At 44.5% G+C, this 17,419-nt stretch overlaps 1 protein-coding gene across 2 annotated transcripts in view; it reads right to left on the bottom strand.

Moving 5' to 3' along the window:
- The window catches only part of ccdc9 (coiled-coil domain containing 9), an 18,951-nt gene extending 1,532 nt beyond the window's left edge, over nucleotides 1–17,419 (bottom strand). The window contains exons 1-14 of one of the 2 annotated variants that reach the window (XM_068585637.1): nucleotides 17,314–17,419; nucleotides 15,905–15,951; nucleotides 15,605–15,709; nucleotides 14,752–14,901; nucleotides 11,858–12,676; nucleotides 11,331–11,414; nucleotides 10,806–10,970; nucleotides 10,517–10,698; nucleotides 9,874–9,935; nucleotides 6,011–6,197; nucleotides 5,408–5,534; nucleotides 4,409–4,925; nucleotides 3,939–4,310; nucleotides 3,189–3,443 (exon numbers count right to left, since the gene is read on the bottom strand). In XM_068585637.1, coding sequence (XP_068441738.1) covers nucleotides 3,189–3,443; nucleotides 3,939–4,310; nucleotides 4,409–4,925; nucleotides 5,408–5,534; nucleotides 6,011–6,197; nucleotides 9,874–9,935; nucleotides 10,517–10,698; nucleotides 10,806–10,970; nucleotides 11,331–11,414; nucleotides 11,858–12,676; nucleotides 14,752–14,901; nucleotides 15,605–15,709; nucleotides 15,905–15,907 — 3,028 coding nt within the window. In that variant the 5' untranslated portion in view covers nucleotides 15,908–15,951; nucleotides 17,314–17,419. The remainder of the gene's footprint in view (nucleotides 1–3,188; nucleotides 3,444–3,938; nucleotides 4,311–4,408; nucleotides 4,926–5,407; nucleotides 5,535–6,010; nucleotides 6,198–9,873; nucleotides 9,936–10,516; nucleotides 10,699–10,805; nucleotides 10,971–11,330; nucleotides 11,415–11,857; nucleotides 12,677–14,751; nucleotides 14,902–15,604; nucleotides 15,710–15,904; nucleotides 15,952–17,313) is intronic. The other variant, XM_068585638.1, reaches the window with a different exon arrangement.

Below are 17,419 nucleotides of genomic sequence, written 5' to 3'. Positions count from 1 at the left end.
ACAGCTGCAAAATCATGTACGTCTACCAACACGTAACTGATACTTTAGCCACAACATTTTGATCACATAAAGAAATATGAAAAATAAACAACATGCAACTTGTATTTAAAACGATACCTTTTAAGTTAAATACTACTTTAAACAATCCTGTGGAGTCGCAATAAGAGAAAACTATTAGTTTTAAATATGATACAGAGGAACATGGAGCTGAATAAAAAATATACAACGTCCCCAGTTGGTCTTGTTTTTGTTCCTCGTCTCTCTTTCTTAATCCAAAATGATACGAGCAGAGAAGCATCTGCTGCTTTCCTTTTCAGCTTTTGCCTTCGACTGACAAAAACAAAACTCCACCTCTTCGGTTCTGGAGAAATCGGGCTCTATATTTTTGGGAAATGCACTCACTGATGTATTTAGCATTCAGTGAGCAGCTAGCTAACTTAGCTTAGCGGGATACAGCGCGATGCGTTCAACGCTGATCAAATGTTATTAAAAAGGACCATCTGGGTGTTTTTAGGTGGGCTTCAGCTACAAAATAAATCCTGATTATCTCCTAAACAATGTCTTTTTTAATCATTTCAAAAGGTTTGATAATCAGAAAACCTTGTGATACAAGATAAATGATTCATAAACATGTCAGTGGTCTATGAGTTTATGGGATTACCCAAAAAGCAAAAAAAATGCCGTAAATTAAAAGTTCAAGCAGTGTTCAAGTCTTCCAGAAACAAATAATTCTGATTCAACCATTAAATATAAAATAGCGTTTAACTAAAGAGTAGCTCTGCAAAGTTTGGCTTTGAGTGAAGTTTCGTATTTTCTTAAATTAATGTCGTGTTTGGGCCGTGCGTGACCTGCAGTGTGGTTCATCGTGGCAGAGCTTTGTCTGAGTGGATTTGTTCTGTCGGTCGTGAGCACACAGACATGACCTCCAATACTTTCTATTGATAAAATAAACTACACTAAATAATGGTTCAGTGAAAGTGCACCTGAACGTATCCTGCATGTGTTTTTGGATTAAGTTCGTTGAGGATTAGTTAGTTTTTTTATTTACGTTCTCGCCAAATTTTCCCTCTTTCTGCTTTTGTTTTCTGGACCCAGTAAAGACCAGTGGAGCGGTCTGTGTAACTGGGCTGCTAGCTGGTACTTTAGTGTCGATACTGAGGAGCCTCACAACCATCACAAGATTTAATTCAATCAACTTCAAACGGTCTCCTGTCGGCCGATCATCTGTTCAGCGAGCAGCCGCTCATTTCCTCTAAAAAGCCTTTTAAAAAACATAATTGTGCTTCTAATTTTCTTGGTTTCCTGATCTCCACCCGACACCAACACGCACAACAGACAAGTGTGTGTGTGTGTGTGTGTGTGTGTGTGTTTACACGACACAAAACACACGCCATGCCCGCATGAACTCATCTGCTGCTTATGAGTCATAGAAAGGATTGTAAATGTAATCAGAGGCTTTTGCATCAAAGAACAAAAGAAGATAATCAAAAACCATCAAATCCAAACAGCATCTTTGGATTTTTAGTCTCAGTTTATAAAATAAACTGAGACTAAAATTGACTAATTTGTTATTTGCTGTTCAATCAGTTGATGGTCGTCAATTGAAGCCGTACATTCCTTATTTAATGAAGCCATGAAGCTACAATGTGTCAACTTCAATTCTACATTTATGGATTACTGGAGTCACTTTTTAAACATAAGAGTGAATCTGTGCTTCTTTCCATTTCTGAAGTTTCCCTCAGTGGATCCGAGCAGCACATCATCTTCTAACTTCTGAGTTTACGTTTGGAGCAAGTTGATCAAAAAGAATTAGTTTTCTTAGCCATTAGCTAAGCGATAACACCGCTAATGGCAGCTTGTGGGTTATTCACTTAGTTCCCTTCTGAACCGCTGTGCAGAAACAGAAGACGGATAGCAGGAGCGAGTCTAACCGGGGTGAGTGGTTCTATTCCCGCGGGTGTCTATGAGTCATGGTGGTGGAGGAGCATTTCCAGTCAACTGTTGAATCTAAGGATGTTGATTGAAAACAAAAAACAATAAAAGCACAAACACCCTTTCAGCCAACGGTGCCATTGAAACGGTCTGAAGCTGTGCAGAGAAACCAGTTGAAAAGGACTCGTTCTGACAGGAAGGATGAGAACCGGCCCATCAGGAGCTCAGCAGGAAGCAGATCCACTCTTCCATGTGGATGTGACTTACATGCCTCCTTCAGAGTCACTGTGAACGACATCAGTGTGCAGAAGCTCAGGACGCTCTAACTTCCGTTTCAATGGGACTTCAAGAAAGTTGATCCAACGCTTTCACGGCCGGGGAGAGGAGGACTGAACACGCCTCCGTCTTTGAGCTGATCTCCTGCTTCATTAGTACGGCCGTGATTTGTGTGTCGCGCTCCAATTTGGCTGCGCTAAGCTTCATGTTGTCAGAGGCGTCGCCCTCGCAATCTGTGCAGCATCTTAAATCCAGATTAGTTTGAGACCTTCCCACAGAACAGGTTTACCTCCCGGGATCGTTGCTCAAGGCCCGGAGGCAGTCGTATGTTTAATTTATGAGTTCAGTGTTTTTGAGAGGTAATGGTTTGTTGAGTAGGAAAGCTCAGTTTGAGGCATCTGGTTCCCAAGGTGCCATGACTTCTTGAAAACAGGCTCACATTTCACTTTAATACCTATTTTTCCTCATCTGGGACAGATTTGTCATTTGATTTACAAACTCATTTTATCACTGGAGGAGCGAGGAAAAGAGGCGCTACAGCCAGGTTTGATCAGGTTTTACCACCACAGCCACAAAAAGATGAAAAACTAAAATGTTGAGGAAGAATATGGGCAATACACACGGGTAGTATTAAAGGTAGTACTCGTTCTGTTCGTCACAGGAGGAGCAGCAAGACTCAGGAGGAGTTTCAACAGGAAGTGGGGTCTCGCTTGGTCGGTGGAGGCTCATGTCAGATCCAGAAATAAGTGCAAGACGCTGGCTGAGTGTATAAATATATCTTTGGATTTGTCGAGCCACCAAACAGCTCTCGCCCGTATTTATTCAGATATGGATGGAAAAAAGAAGGAGAAAGAAAGTGGAGCCGAGTGAACGGGAGAACGGCAACCAGGAAAACGAAGATATAGAACAAACACACACTACAAATTGAATAAGACCGGGCGAAGCGCCAGAGGGCTTAAAGTCGCTGATATGAACCGCACCTGAGGACGGCAGCAGCTCTGAGGACGCCGGCTCCGAGGACGCCGGCTCCGAGGACGCCGGCTCCGAGGACGCCGGCTCCGAGGACGCCGGCTCCGAGGACGCCGGCTCCGAGGACGCGGAGGACTCTGACTCCGAGTACTCCGACTCCGAGGACCCAGAAGCTGCCGTGTCGTCATCTTCCTCTTCTTCTGGTTCAGAGGAGCCATCTTGAACCTCCAGGGCGGCCGGAGAGGAAGGGGTGTCCAGCTGGTCTTCTGTCACACAGGAAAAGGTGACGCCATTTTTAGATAGTGATTAATTTCATTGATCTCTCTTGAATGTCTCTTTGACCCACAAAAGACACTTTATCAACCAATTTGTTTGAGGCGGAGACATCTCAGCAGCTATTGATGGATTGATCCAACAGACTCTGGTTACAGAGCAACATGCTAATTCATCCATGGGGTTTCCACGCCATAGCCCTCTGACGTCACTGCTGCTGCTGAGCAGAAAGTGTACGGGGATTTTTTTCAGCTCTTTCCATGTAAACAGCTTCCTAAACACAATGAGAGCAGCGCGAGTGCGCCAGAGCAGTGACGTTCTGGACAGTGTAACAATGAACTGTTGTGTTGTTAATCTAAACATTGTCATCGTACCACCAGAGTGTTAGCATTTCAATCTGCCACGGCACAGCGAGCAGCGCTGGAGACTTAGTTTGTTATTTTAGGTTTCTATTACTTAAGCCTTCGATTGCTTTGGCTTTCTCTTACCTTGCGACGGAGCAGCAGGTGTATCCTGGTCCATCGCCTCGCTGACCTCAGAGAGGACGGGGCAAGAAAGCTCAGATGGGACGGGGTCTGATGGGACGGGGTCTGACGGGACGGGGTCTGACGGGACGGGGTCTGATGGGACGGGGTCAGACGGGACGGGGTCTGACGGGACGGGGTCTGACGGGACGGGGTCAGATGGGACGGGGTCTGACGGGACGGGGTCAGATGGGACGAGGTCTGATGGGACGAGGTCTGACGGGACGGGGTCTGATGGTGGAGCGGCGGGGGAGTCTGAGGGGTCGGACTCTGGTTCTGACACGATCACAGTGTGCCGGGCTTTAGTGTTTCGTGAGGCAGAGGAGACGTCCATGGCTGAACATGAGAGCAGGAGAGAAGTAAAAAGAGATAAGAAACAAGAAGTCAAGCAGAGAAAATACAGAAATAGAGACAACTGGGTTTGAGTATTCTACCCGTATCCTCCTCTTTCTGTGGCTCAGCAGGTTCATTGGAGCCGACAGCTCGGCTCTCCATCGCCGCCTCCTCCTCGTCCTCCTCTTCATCCTTCTTCTGGGGTGGGCTGGCCTCCACGCTGGGGGGCTTCAGTGGGCTCTCTCCTTCCACGCTGCTGCGGGGCGACAGCATCTCCATCTCCTCCCCCCAGTCGGACACAGGCTGGTGGCTCTCCAGCGGGAGGAAGGGGCTGAGGGGCTTGCCGCCCTCTGGGGCCTCCTGGACCGCTGCCGGCGGTGGGATGTGGACCTTCGGCCTGGGAGGCCTCTGATCTTTGGGGCTTCCTGCGGATGTCGGTCGAGAGCGAGGTGGGGGAGATGTAGGGGAGTTGCCTTTGCTTTTGGATGGCTTCTCCTTCCCGGTGTCTTTCTTCTCATCGCCTCTGGAGTCGCGTTCCAAGTCGCTCCCTTCGTCGTCTTCTCCTTCGCTGGCATCCTCCCACTCTTCGTCGTCATCTTCTCCGTTCTTTGGATCTGCCTGAGAAAGGATTTAAAAGAAGAGATTTAGGGGAAAGTCATTGAAAAGATTTGTGATCTAAAAACCTGCAACAAGAGTTTTTGTTCTCTCAAAATGAGCTGCTGTCAATCTGATAACGTTCAGGTCGTCAAGCTACTCAATCACCATTTAAATCTCCGTTCTTGAGCTTTTAGGTTTGGTCTCTACCATTTCCTACCAACGATCTCGCTGCTAAATGTTCACTATGTCTCCAGCTGGTGTGTTAGTTGCAGAGCAGCAGCACAGAGGGCTTCACGCCGTCAGAGCTGGAGACACAGAGTTGGGTGATGCATTTAAAACGTCTTGTTTTAAAATGATACACATACCATTATCTAAAGTGCTTATTTAATGATGTCATGCTCCAGCTTCCACTTTTTCAGGATTTTTTTCCCGTTCTAAATGAAAAATATATCCATCCGTCTCGTTCCCTGTCTGAGTCCGGCATCACAGATGAAGCCCTCTACCTTCTGTGCTGCGGGAGTTTTGGCTTTTTCCTCCTTCTCCTTTTTAGTCTTCTCCTCCTTCTTCATCTTGTCCTTCTCCTCCTTCTCCTCCTCCTCCTTTTCTCCTTCCCAGCGGTTATCATGCATGCTGTCAAAAGGCATCGACACACATCAACACTGGAAGCAGCAAACTCACAAATAACGACAAGATATCAAGTCTTCCCAAAACACACACAATGCATTTCACAGTAAACAAACTGGTTGACAACCTGCAGAGTTCCTCTTCCTGTAACACAATACTGAGGCAAAAGAAGCAACACCACCGTGAGAAAGTTCTGCCTTTACTTTAGTGAAAGAAGCAAAACATCAACATAAAAATATACGTAAAAAGTACCAACCATTGTGCAAAATGGCCCAAATGATTAATCCTATTTATTTTATTCCTGGATTTATGAATATGAAAGCGTTATGTGTTCATCCTTTAATTTAACTTTATTACTATACACTGCTGGGCAGCTTAACTCGTAATATATAATCTATCATATCATTCTCCTTCAGCATCCCGTCAGCGCTCAGGTGGACTCGTTACATCATGAACAGACTGATGCGTCTGTGTGGACTCACCTGTAGCTCGGTTTCTGTCCTCGCCCTCTTCCTCCTCCTCCTCCTCCTCCTCCTCCTGCTGCTGCTGCTGCTCCTCCTCCTCCTCCTCCTCTTCCTCCTGCTCCTCCTCCTCCTCGCTGCCCCGGGCTTCTGCCCTGGGACAGGAAGTCACCAAACGTCGAAGCTTTCGGAGGCCGCTTGCTGTCATCTGGGGGAGACGTTTGAATAAAAATAAGAAATTGATGAGTGTAAATCACATCGGTTTAGGATAAATTATCAAAAAAGGTCAAATGAATCTGAGAGGGAGCGAAGGAAATGGTGGCCGTTATTAAAGGCAGGAACCACAATTCATTATTCAGTGAGTCAATACAATGTATGACATCATGACATTAATGTCATTAATTATGACGTTAAATTAAAAAATAATAATATATAAGAAATATGAGTTGTGCACATTACACGTCACACCAACCCTGTTCTGTATGGAGAGTGTCTTCAAATAACTATTTAGGATTACATAACTTAATTCAGCCCGTAGAGTATGATTGTGCAGCATTTATACAGTATTAATATATTAATAGTGTGTGGGGAAAAACAAAATATAAACATTAAAGATTATTAATAGGGTGCAAAAAACAAATGTCCACAATGTCATGAATGTAAAGAAGTTAACGACGCGTCTTTAAGGTAAAAGGAAGAGCACACCGACTAATAACCACAGAAATCATGCCTTCATTTATTAAATATGTGCTAATTTAGATTCAACACAGAACAGAAAATATTCTGAAAATACTATTGAGAGCACAGAAAGATATAAAATGGATGTTCACGGTGAACAGGGTTTAATAATACATGTCACCTTTAAACTTCCCCGCTTGATGCTTAAATGAAGACTTTTTTCTGAAATGGTATGTTTAAATTAGCAAATAAATTATTAATCAATGCTAACTTTTGGTGAATTGAGGAGAAATCTACAGACGTAAATAGACAAAGTAGTAAAATATACACCTGGATGTGTAATTTAGACGTTTCCTTTCCACTAGTCTGAAAGCAGAAACAAGCCCAAATCTCAAAATAAGTGAATTAAAAATGTGTTTTCTTGTCGTGTTTTGCCTTCAAAAAGTGTTTCGGCCGACACGACGTCGCTGCGGCCCAACAGTGGATCTCTTGTGTCCCGTCGGGAGGACTCGTGTGTGACAGCAGCTGTCCTGCAGCGCCGGCCGAGTCCATCTGAACTCTGGGACGAGGTCACATGTCACTTCAGTGATGGACGGCGCAGAGGAGAGCTCGCAGGTTTAAAACGAGGGAGAAGCAGAAGAGCTTTTCACTGGCTCCTTCACACGGTGTGCAACAGAGAAAATACCTCAACGCCGCTTTAAAAAAAGGACAAAAAGGTTCTGAAAAGGCGGAAAGAACAAAAACATGTGCAGCGTTGAAGTAACGCACACGAGAGGTTGTAATTTTAAGAGGGAAAGTCAAGTATACGACATGTTGAGGGTTCAAGTGGTCGTGAAGGTCGGCAGGGAATGTTGACAAAATATTTATTAAAAGGACGCAAAAGCCATCCGGTACGTCGTGGTACATTTTTGCTGTAAATACCACATCAGTGGGTTGCATATTACTAAATAAAAAGGAACAATCCCTCCATCTCTCCTCATGATTGTAGAGGAAACGCTCGTGGAATGGGACGCGATGGAGGAAGTGACGCAAGTAAAGAGAAGAATGAGAGAAATAGAAAAGATGAGCAGTCAATGGAGAGATGAACAGAAGCAATTCAGAGAGGGAAGTAGAGAAGAGACACAGATGGAAAGAAAACCAAAGAAGTGTGAAGGATGAAAACTGTCAGTTAAGGCAGATGTGAGAGGAGGAGGAGGGAGGATGAGGAAGAAGAGAGAGAGAAGGTCAGAGAGGAGATGAAGAGAGGGGGAGGAGCTGGATGGAAACACAAAAGAAATGACGAGATCAGTGAGGAGAAAAAATAAATCAGGATAAAGAGATTCAGCAGAGCACCCGGGGCTGAGGAGAGGACACTCCAGTCATTCCACAAATTAGTAATGGAGGAAAAAAAGAGTGAAAAGCACAAGGCAAAGCGAGGCCGGCTTCAATGTGGATCAGGTGTTATAATCTGTAATCTGCTCTTCAGAAGCAAAACCCTGAGAAGAACTGAACTGTGTTTGTGGTCCAACTTCACTGTCACAGTTTTTGTGCGTCACAAATGGTTAAATGTAGACATTTAAAAGGTCGTTTATGTTAATGTGCAGGTTCTAGGATTCAGAGAGCGACAGTTAAGAGTTTTAAAAGATTATTACACAGCCCTATTACAAATGTTATTTAACATAAAATAGGAAGAGGGAGTTAAAAATAGGATTTATTGTACATGTGCATTAAAGTTAAGTCAAATGTTTTGCATGTGACATGTTTGGTTATGTACACAATTAACTCACATTAATATGGTGAACTACGTTGATAAAAATGATGAATACAACTTATTTTTTCACTGACTGGTTTTGGATGCAGCTGTTGTGCTTTCAGACAGACACACAAATGAAACAACTTTAAAAAACAACAACAATGGACACAATCTCATGTTTAACCTGAGGCTCTGCCCCGAGGCTCAGTACCAGAGTCTCACACACACACACACACACACACACGTTACAGTACGTCTATCACACACACACACACACACACACACACACACACACACACACACACACACGATTCATTTTGCTACAAAACCAAAGCCAGTGATCGATCAGGAGGAAACCCGGTGAGACACACAGGGACAAGAGAAACCTCATGAAGTGTTTGTTGGACTAAAATGTTGATTTCATTATTAATTTCTTCCAATTAGAAAACATAAAATTAGAAAATATATAATTTAGATAAAACTGTCGTCACTTCCATTAAAGTATTTTTAAAATAACTTATTATTTCTTGCTTTTAATATGCAAGACCTTCCACAGGTCAATCAGTCCAGGCTGACGTTGGTGCATGAAAACATGGAGGTGTGCTCTTTGAGTCTCCACCGGAGGCTCCGAGCAAACAGGAAGGAGCAGCATTAAAGCAGCAAGACCCTTTGACCAGAGCCTCGTGTGATGGATCACTACGTTCCCACAGTGAATGACTTCATCACCTGCCTGGAATTACAGACGTGCATAAGAAAGATGATGTCACAGCAAAGCTCCTCTGTAAGGAGACGACTTCAGAGCCTCAACAGGTCGCTGCTTACTGGCTCGTGCGGTCATTCAGCACCAGCTGCACCAACGTCGACGAGGACGAACCATCTACAGGTGGTGTGCAATCAGCCTCCTGTTATCCAAACCCAGCTTCTTCAATAATGGTTTTATTTCATCGCCACGGGGTTTGAAAAACATATAAAATATATCTCAGTGGTGACGTAGGATATCAGAATGTCTGAACGGATTCAGACCGCTTGACAATATTCCTTTAAATGGACTATTGATGCTATCGTACCGCGATCGCCTCGCTGTGGCGAGACGATACCCTGGGGAACATTTCTCTTTCACTTCAGCGACATTTTAAAATACATATTTTATGTAATAAAAGCTGATTTATAATGGTCAGGACCATTTGTTCACTTGTTCTTGTCTCCACTGAGAGGGACTGCATTGTCGCCATTAAAGAAAGCTCCTCAAATCTGCACAACTGCGACTTGGAAGGTTATTTGGACTCCGGGGAAATACAGCAAGTATTTACGTAACGAGCTTAATGAAGGCTCATTTACATCAAGGCCTTAATGAGCTGGAGGCAGCGAGGTTGTGTCACGTCCTGCCGACCTTGAGACGACGTGTCAGAGAGCGGACACATGCGATGTCATCGCCACTGGTGGTGTGTGTGTGTGTGTGTGTGTGTAGACTTGCCTCTCCTGCTGCCTTGCTCGGGTGCGATGCCCTCTGAGGCCTCATATGCGTCCTCCTTGAACCTGTGAAAAAGGCTGCAGGGTTAGAAACACACACATCAGCGTGTCCTTGTCATGACTCCTGTCAGCTGGACGAGAGATGACGACAAACACTTTCTACCGTCCAGAGATGGAGGAAGTATTCAGATCTCACAAAGCTTCTTTCAGAGCAGTTTGAAGTGAAGTGCTAGTTTTGAGATAGTTATCTTGATGCTCCATTTAAAATGCTTAAAATGACTTTTTGATTTCAACTTGTTTGTCATTTATCCAGCAAAAGAATCCAATAATTTGCTGGTTGAAGCTTCTCACATGAGATGATTCTCTGATTTTCTTTGTCACGTCTGATTATGAACTATAATAAAAGAATGTTAAATAAAACAAGCATTTTGAATACATCATCTTGGGCTTTGGGAATTTTTTTTTAACCATTTTCTGACACAAAACAATGAATTAGTAAATCGAGAAAGATAACCGGACAGATTCATTGATAATGAAAATAAATGTAAATTGCAGCAATAGATCAAAGCAATCAAGTACACAGAAAATGCTAGCAGCTAGCATCACACAAATCTGTTCAAACTGAGGTTCGACGTCGTCTTCCTCACATGTTCTCCGTCTTCTGTGCGTCCCACTCGCGCTTCCACTGGCCCGTGGCGTTGCGATGGCGCGCTAGTCTCTCCTCGTCAATCTGCTCACGCTCCTTCTTCCAGCGCAGGTACTCGGCTCTCTCCCGGCCGGTCATGGACATGGTCATGTCCGTGGAGCCTTTTGGTCCAGGCCTCCGACTCTACAGAGACAGCAGGGGTCACAAAGTGAGCAGCATGTCACAGTGCTGCAGTAGAAAGCACGAGACAAGGAGAAGATAGGACCTGTCCAAAGAACGACATCACTCACAGTCCACTCCTTCTCCAGTTCGGCTCTTGTCTTCACGTTATCAAAGTCCAGCCCTCCCCAGTTTCGTACATGTCTCCTGCTGCCCTCTTTGCGGTCGATGTCTGGCGCCGGGCCTGAACGCCTCGGGTCGTCCAGGAAGTTACGGATCGGCTTGTCTCCATCCGGCTGAGGAGAAGATTCATCATTGTAAATCTCTGCCACATTTGTCCTCCGTGTTCATTTTGACCAAGTAAAGCCACAACAATAAAGCCGATAGGAGGTCAGTAGATAATACATCTGGGAGCACTTTATAAAAAAGAAAAAAGGGAAACATGAATTATCCATGAATTAATAAAAGTTTGTAATGTTTTTTTCCAGACTGCCAGAATTGTTTTTTATTTGAGGGGAAATATGAGCATTTTAAGTTGATCAATAAAGCTGAAATCTGAGAAGACAGGAGGCAGGAATCATGCATAAGACAAAGAAACGGATCAATACCATCTGATGAGCTGAAACACTTTAATCTGTAAACAGTGGCTCTCATACCCGCTGTCCTCGCTCATACTCTGCTATTTTCTCCATCTCTTCATTCATCTTCTCAATGTTCTGTCGCCTCTTCTCCTCCCATTCCTGGACAAAACAACAACAGCACAGGGCTGCATCATCAGTGACAAATCACCATTACTTGTTTTACAACTACAAGACGTTAATATTGGCACAAAGGATTTAACAACTTGGGCAAGTTCACAGCAGGTCGTCAACCTCCAGGTGTCTAAAACTTGCATCGTTTCAAATGGCCGACAGGCGACTCCTCTGGTTGTAAAAGAAGTCTGATCGTATAAAAGTCTATGAGAAAATGGACTTCTGTCTTGGTGTATTCCCTCAGTAAACATGACTTTATGTCTTAATCTCTATTTTCAAGTCTTCTTCAATACAGTGTGATGTTCATTTTGTTAATGATGGTTCATTTTTTGGTCATTTCTGTTCACGACCACAAACCAAGAGGTGAAGTCACGGCTAAAATGCACTGAGGTCATAACTAACAACTTCATCTCTCAGGTAAACACACTCACCTTGGATTTCCTGTCCGTGCCACCTGGTGTGCCCCCTTCTTCTTCTTCTCCTCCTTCACCTCCACCACCACCTCCTCCTCCACTTTCTCTTTCTCTTCCTCCTCCTCTCCCTCTTCCTCTCCTTCCTCCACCTCTGCGTCCTGGTCCTCCTGACTCCCCAGGTTCTCCATCTTTGGGTGTCCGAGGCTCCCATTCTCTGCTTTCATGGCGGCCTCCTCCTCCTCCTCCTCCACCTCCTCCTCTCTGAACTCCTCGACCCATTCGCCCCGACCCCGTCCTCCTCGGGGGGCTGTGGCCATCACTCGGCCCTCCCCGGTTGCTGTCCTTCGGCCCTCCTCGGTGGCCGCCATCGGCATCATTCGGGCCCCCGCGATGACCGCCGTCGTTTGGCCACCGGCCACGGTCATTTGGTACTCCTCGGTGGCCTCCATCGTTCGGGCCCCCTCGGTGGCCTCCATCGTTCGGGCCCCCTCGGTGGCCTCCATCGTTCGGGCCCCCTCGGTGGCCTCCATCGTTCGGGCCCCCTCGGTGGCCTCCATCGTTCGGGCCCCCTCGGTGGCCTCCATCGTTCGGGCCCCCTCGGTGGCCTCCATCGTTCGGGCCCCCTCGGTGGCCTCCATCGTTCGGGCCCCCTCGGTGGCCTCCATCGTTCGGGCCCCCTCGGTGGCCTCCATCGTTCGGGCCCCCTCGGTGGCCTCCATCGTTCGGGCCCCCTCGGTGGCCTCCATCGTTCGGGCCCCCTCGGTGGCCTTCACTCCCCTCCGATGTCTTCCGGCCGCGGGGCGTTCCAGGTTTCCAGTCGTTCACAACTCTCTTGTCCTGCAGGAAACACACAGTAATTACAGCATTATGTAAAACTACAACATGATGAACTCGGAGAGGAAACGGCAACGACTGATCATCAGTTTTTCCAGCAGCTCTTCAGGCTCGGGGATCAGCAGTCTGTTGAACAGACTAACAAACCAAATTGAACCATTGGACAGACGCCACCCTGTTGCCCGTCAGACCCGTCTTTGTCTCGTAAGCAGGTTGAACAGCAGGTGGTCTGCAGTCGTCGGCAATGTCTCCATCCGGCTGAGGAGAATTTTGCAATTTTGAGGCAATTTAAAACTCAGCTGCTGCCGGACGGCGGCGCCACAGCACAGCCCACCTCTTGGACCCGAGAGAGTTTGAGTCACTACTTTGACCTTCCTCATTCAACCGTATGTTAAAACAGTCATTTAATGAATGATGGTGGTCCTCTGTAACTGTTGGGCGTGTAAATAAATAAATAAATAGCTGTTTGCATTCAAGTTCACCATTTGTGCACAACTTGTTTCTGCTGCCCTCAAGTGGACAGGAAACCAGCTCTCACCTGTTTACTACGAGTTAAGGACGGTTCTGCTAATGTTGAAGTACATGTGCGACGACAGGCTTAATATTCTACCCGGCCATTTATCATTCAACATTTCAGTTGCATAACTTGTATTTTTTTCTTAATATAATTTTTTAAGAACGTGTGAAGAAGCTTTATGTGAAGCAAAACCCGTCAGCTGCGCTTCTCGCCCTCCCAGAAGGAAGACTTTTATGGATTTTGACTGAAAAACCGCTCACAGCGTCCGTTTGTGCTGCGGGTACATTATGATGCGTTCAAATACTTTAGTGCATGAAACCAGACGTAAAGGACATAACTCAATTACATCCAGAGCACCAGGAGTTGGATGAACGGATTACAGGACGTGATCTGCTTTCACAACGTCATGTTCTGCAACAGCTGCAATCAGCTCGGCTCTTCAAGACAGAAACGCTGTCTTGAACACACCGAACTGATGAAACAATACCGCTTCTACTCTCCAACGCTAACGTCATGTTTTCATTTTGTGCCAACAGCAGAATTGTTTTTAATGCCATTTTTTCAGACTATTTTCACTGCAGACGTAGAGAATTGATAGTTATGCAAATGATACTGCAGGTTTTATTGGCAAAGAGGAAAATTATTCAACAGGACTACTTCCTGGCTCCTCGACGGTGGAATGAGCTCCATTGACGTCAGGAAGTGTCTACACCTTCTGCCGCAAACTAAAAACTCATCTTTTTGACTACACCTTGAATAAAGACAGTAGCAGCAGCACTTAGATGCTCTTACTGACAGACCTTTGTAGTTTAAATTGTACTCTTGATTCTTGTTCTTCTGAGTTCGTACTTACGGTTGAATGCACTTATTGTAAGTCGCTTTGGATGAAAGCGTCAGCTAAATGACATGTGATGTAATAATGTAACGGCAAAACTTAACATATAGGATGTTTTAGCCTCACTGTGATGTGCATTTAAATCACCAGATTAATAACTGGAAATATAAACTAAAGTGTCAGTTGTCTTTTCTAAGAAAAAAATAATCAACTATTCTTCTCTCTGCATAATTATTATTCTATGTTATCATATTGATTATAGTTCATTTTGTTGAATATCCCTTTGAGTTTATTACAGATGCATCTAATTTCATATTAAGTAATTTATTCGTGGCTCTGATTATGTTATATATTGGTTGGTATTATATTCGATAAAGTATGCTACGGGTCTGGCCTACACATGCAACACCAGCAGTGGTAGATGGCAGGTGCATGATGGGTAGGCTGGCAGGCGTGTGGTCAGTAACCTGATAAACACGGTAATGAGCACCTGTCAGTTTAAAGGCCGAGTCTTCTGTCTCCAGGATCATCATGAAGCAGATGAAGAGGTTTTCTACTCCACAGCCAAGTAAACAACATAAAACAAGATGGAAAGACGCATCACAGTGTTTCTCCAGCTGATCCGTCAGGTGACAGATGGATGATTGTGTGACTCTGTGTAATTATGATGAAAAACCTTTAAAAAGTGCCAGGATTTACAAACAGAAGATGCACATCACGCCTTACCCCCATCGGCTTAGAAAGGTCGACCGTGACAGTGAAGTTGTCTTTCTCCGTCTTCCTCCTGTCCGTCTCGGGCTCATGGGGGCGGGGCTTCCTGGGCGTTGTCACGGCGATGCCCTCCTGCTCGGCCTTCTTCTTGTCTTCTTCTATTTCCTGTTGGGTTCAGGTGAGCAATGAGTTGAGACCACCGCCGGTCCCAAACATAAACTGAGGAATGATTCACACTTTACATTTCTATCTAAGTTTAATTTTCCGTGTCGCTCTAAAGTCGGCGTTTGATTTGACATGAATCAGCGTACAGATTCTGTAAATACAGGACATTAAGTGGATGGTTTTATTTTGTATATTAATTGCAAAACAAGTCCACGAAGACCAGTGTTATGTATTCACTTTCCATTAGCATGTAGTGTGGGCTTAGAAAGTGGATGTCCCACTTTGCTGCTTTCAAACCACAAACTCAACATAATGTTAGGAAATATACATGAGAGTATATAGAGTAATAACAAGGGTGCAAAAACCAGTGCTCCCTAAATGAAAACAAATCTGTGTGTGCAACTTACTGGGACTGAAGGAGATTTCTACACATGTTTAATGACACTGGTAAAGAAGACACATTCTATAGTGAACAATGAGGCCTCTGATAACCGTTTAACACATATTTTTCTTCATAACGCTTTCCACTGAGCTCACAGATATCTTCTTGATGTATTCAAAGGACATCTATTAAAGTAATTATGTGCATAAAGGTTGTTCAGTGATAATATCTTAAGTTATCTTATCATGAAGTAGTATCTCCATCTTGATGGGTTGAAACAAAAGAGCATTTTTGAGAGTGTTTGTGTGTGAAAGGACGTACCTGGTACCTCTTGACCAGAGCTTCATTCTTCTTCCTCAGAGCTTCGATTCGTCTGTCCAACTCGGCGTCCTTCTCCTCCTTGGTCTTGAGATCCACCGCTGAAGACTAGCAGACAGAAGAGCAGGAGGGTTAGGAGAGCAATGCAATGAGAAGGCCAGTGTGTCACTGCTTAGTCTTCTTTAATACACATTATGTAAACATGGCTGTGTGTTAACTTTGGCTTCTTTCCACCTGTATGAACCCCAACATCACCAGAGCTTCAATGTTATATTCAAAGTCTTCTTCTTCCCTCTTACTCACCATAGCTGCCTCGTCTTCATACACGGGCGGCCGACTGCTTTTTCCTCCTGTGATGAGGAAGATGAGAATGAAGATGATGCTGCATTGTGATCAATCAGTCCAGGAGTTACTTGTGAAAAGTGTTTTGCTTATTTTTCACTTGGATGTTTGAGCTTCAACGTGCAGAGTTTGTCACTGCCGCCTGCTGAAGGAGGACATTTTATCTAAGCTCACCGTAAACCTGAGTTCTAGGCTTGTGACCAGTTTAACAGACAATAATCTGTGTCGCGATAACTTGAATCCTCCAGTGCCCGTTCACAGAGAATTATTTATTCAGAGAAACATCTTGTTTCTAGTTGGTCTACTTTTGAAATATCCAATGTTTGCATTTTCACTTTTTTAATGAGAGAGAAAGAGCACATTTATTGTTGAGACGATATATTTATTTTTTGGAATTATTGCACACCTATATATTAATATAGTATTCACATTTTTACTGTCACTTTACTCTGATATACCAGTGACTTAATCTGTTGCTACTTCACACGATTGTTGTTTACAAAATAGTGCATTTATGTTGTATTTATACATCTTACACCTATAATTAACTTCTGCATTATTTTGCGTCTTAGGTTCTTATGTTTTGCTAGTTTGATTTTCTTTCATATAGATTCATTTGAACATTATTAGAGGAAGCCTAAAATTAAAAAAATGTGTTTCATGTGAGACATGTGACTTCCCCATATGTTCTTTAACTCAACAACAAGCATTGAATGGCTCCTCACGTACAACATTAGGACTTTTTTTCGTCTTTAGATGGAACTCAACATCATGTTGTTGTATTCTGTGCATTGACAATAAAAGGCTTTCCATTTCAACAAAATGTGTTGATAGAAAGCCACAGATGAATCAATAAACGTCGGTCCCTCTTGGCTCCAGGGTGAAGACCCCACAGGGTCTCCTCTTCCCTTTCTTTGTGACGTGTGGCTCGATGCTACAGCTCTTCGCAGGTGAGGTTACAGCCAGGTGTGAACATGTGTGTGCGATACAGGAACCTAAATTAATAAATCCCTCATGCGTCGTTCCCAAAGCTTCTGTAAGCGTATTAGAGCTGCAGCAGACAGTAGAAGTTACCTGAGTCTCAACGAGCACCCACGACACGCGACACACACACACACACACACACACACGCGGACGACACGCGACGTTGAACCCTCGCAGTCCTCTTAAAAACAGTTGTTTTAATCCATTTTGTTTTACTCTGCTGTAAAGCAAGGCGGACACACTGGCGTCTGCTCCACGTCTGCTACGGTACAAAGCGCCGAAAACCCCCGCGAAGGAAACACGCCACATCCACGACGCGACAGACACACAAAGAAACAGACAAATAAACACGCACAGGCGTTTGAGCCCCACTTTGTATGTGTTACCTGTATTATGTTGAGTAGTAACGGCTGTAAAGAGCAATGTTTGGACTCGTTGCTCTTTGCCAATTCCTGCGCCTCAATGTGCCCTCATTATTTAGCTTCCTGTTAG

The sequence above is a fragment of the Clinocottus analis genome, unplaced genomic scaffold (genome assembly GCF_023055335.1).
Source record: "Clinocottus analis isolate CAN_PGR_092001 unplaced genomic scaffold, fCliAna1.0.p SCAF_2, whole genome shotgun sequence".
Taxonomy (NCBI): Eukaryota; Metazoa; Chordata; class Actinopteri; order Perciformes; family Cottidae; genus Clinocottus; species Clinocottus analis.
This window is presented reverse-complemented; position numbering and strand designations above follow the sequence as displayed.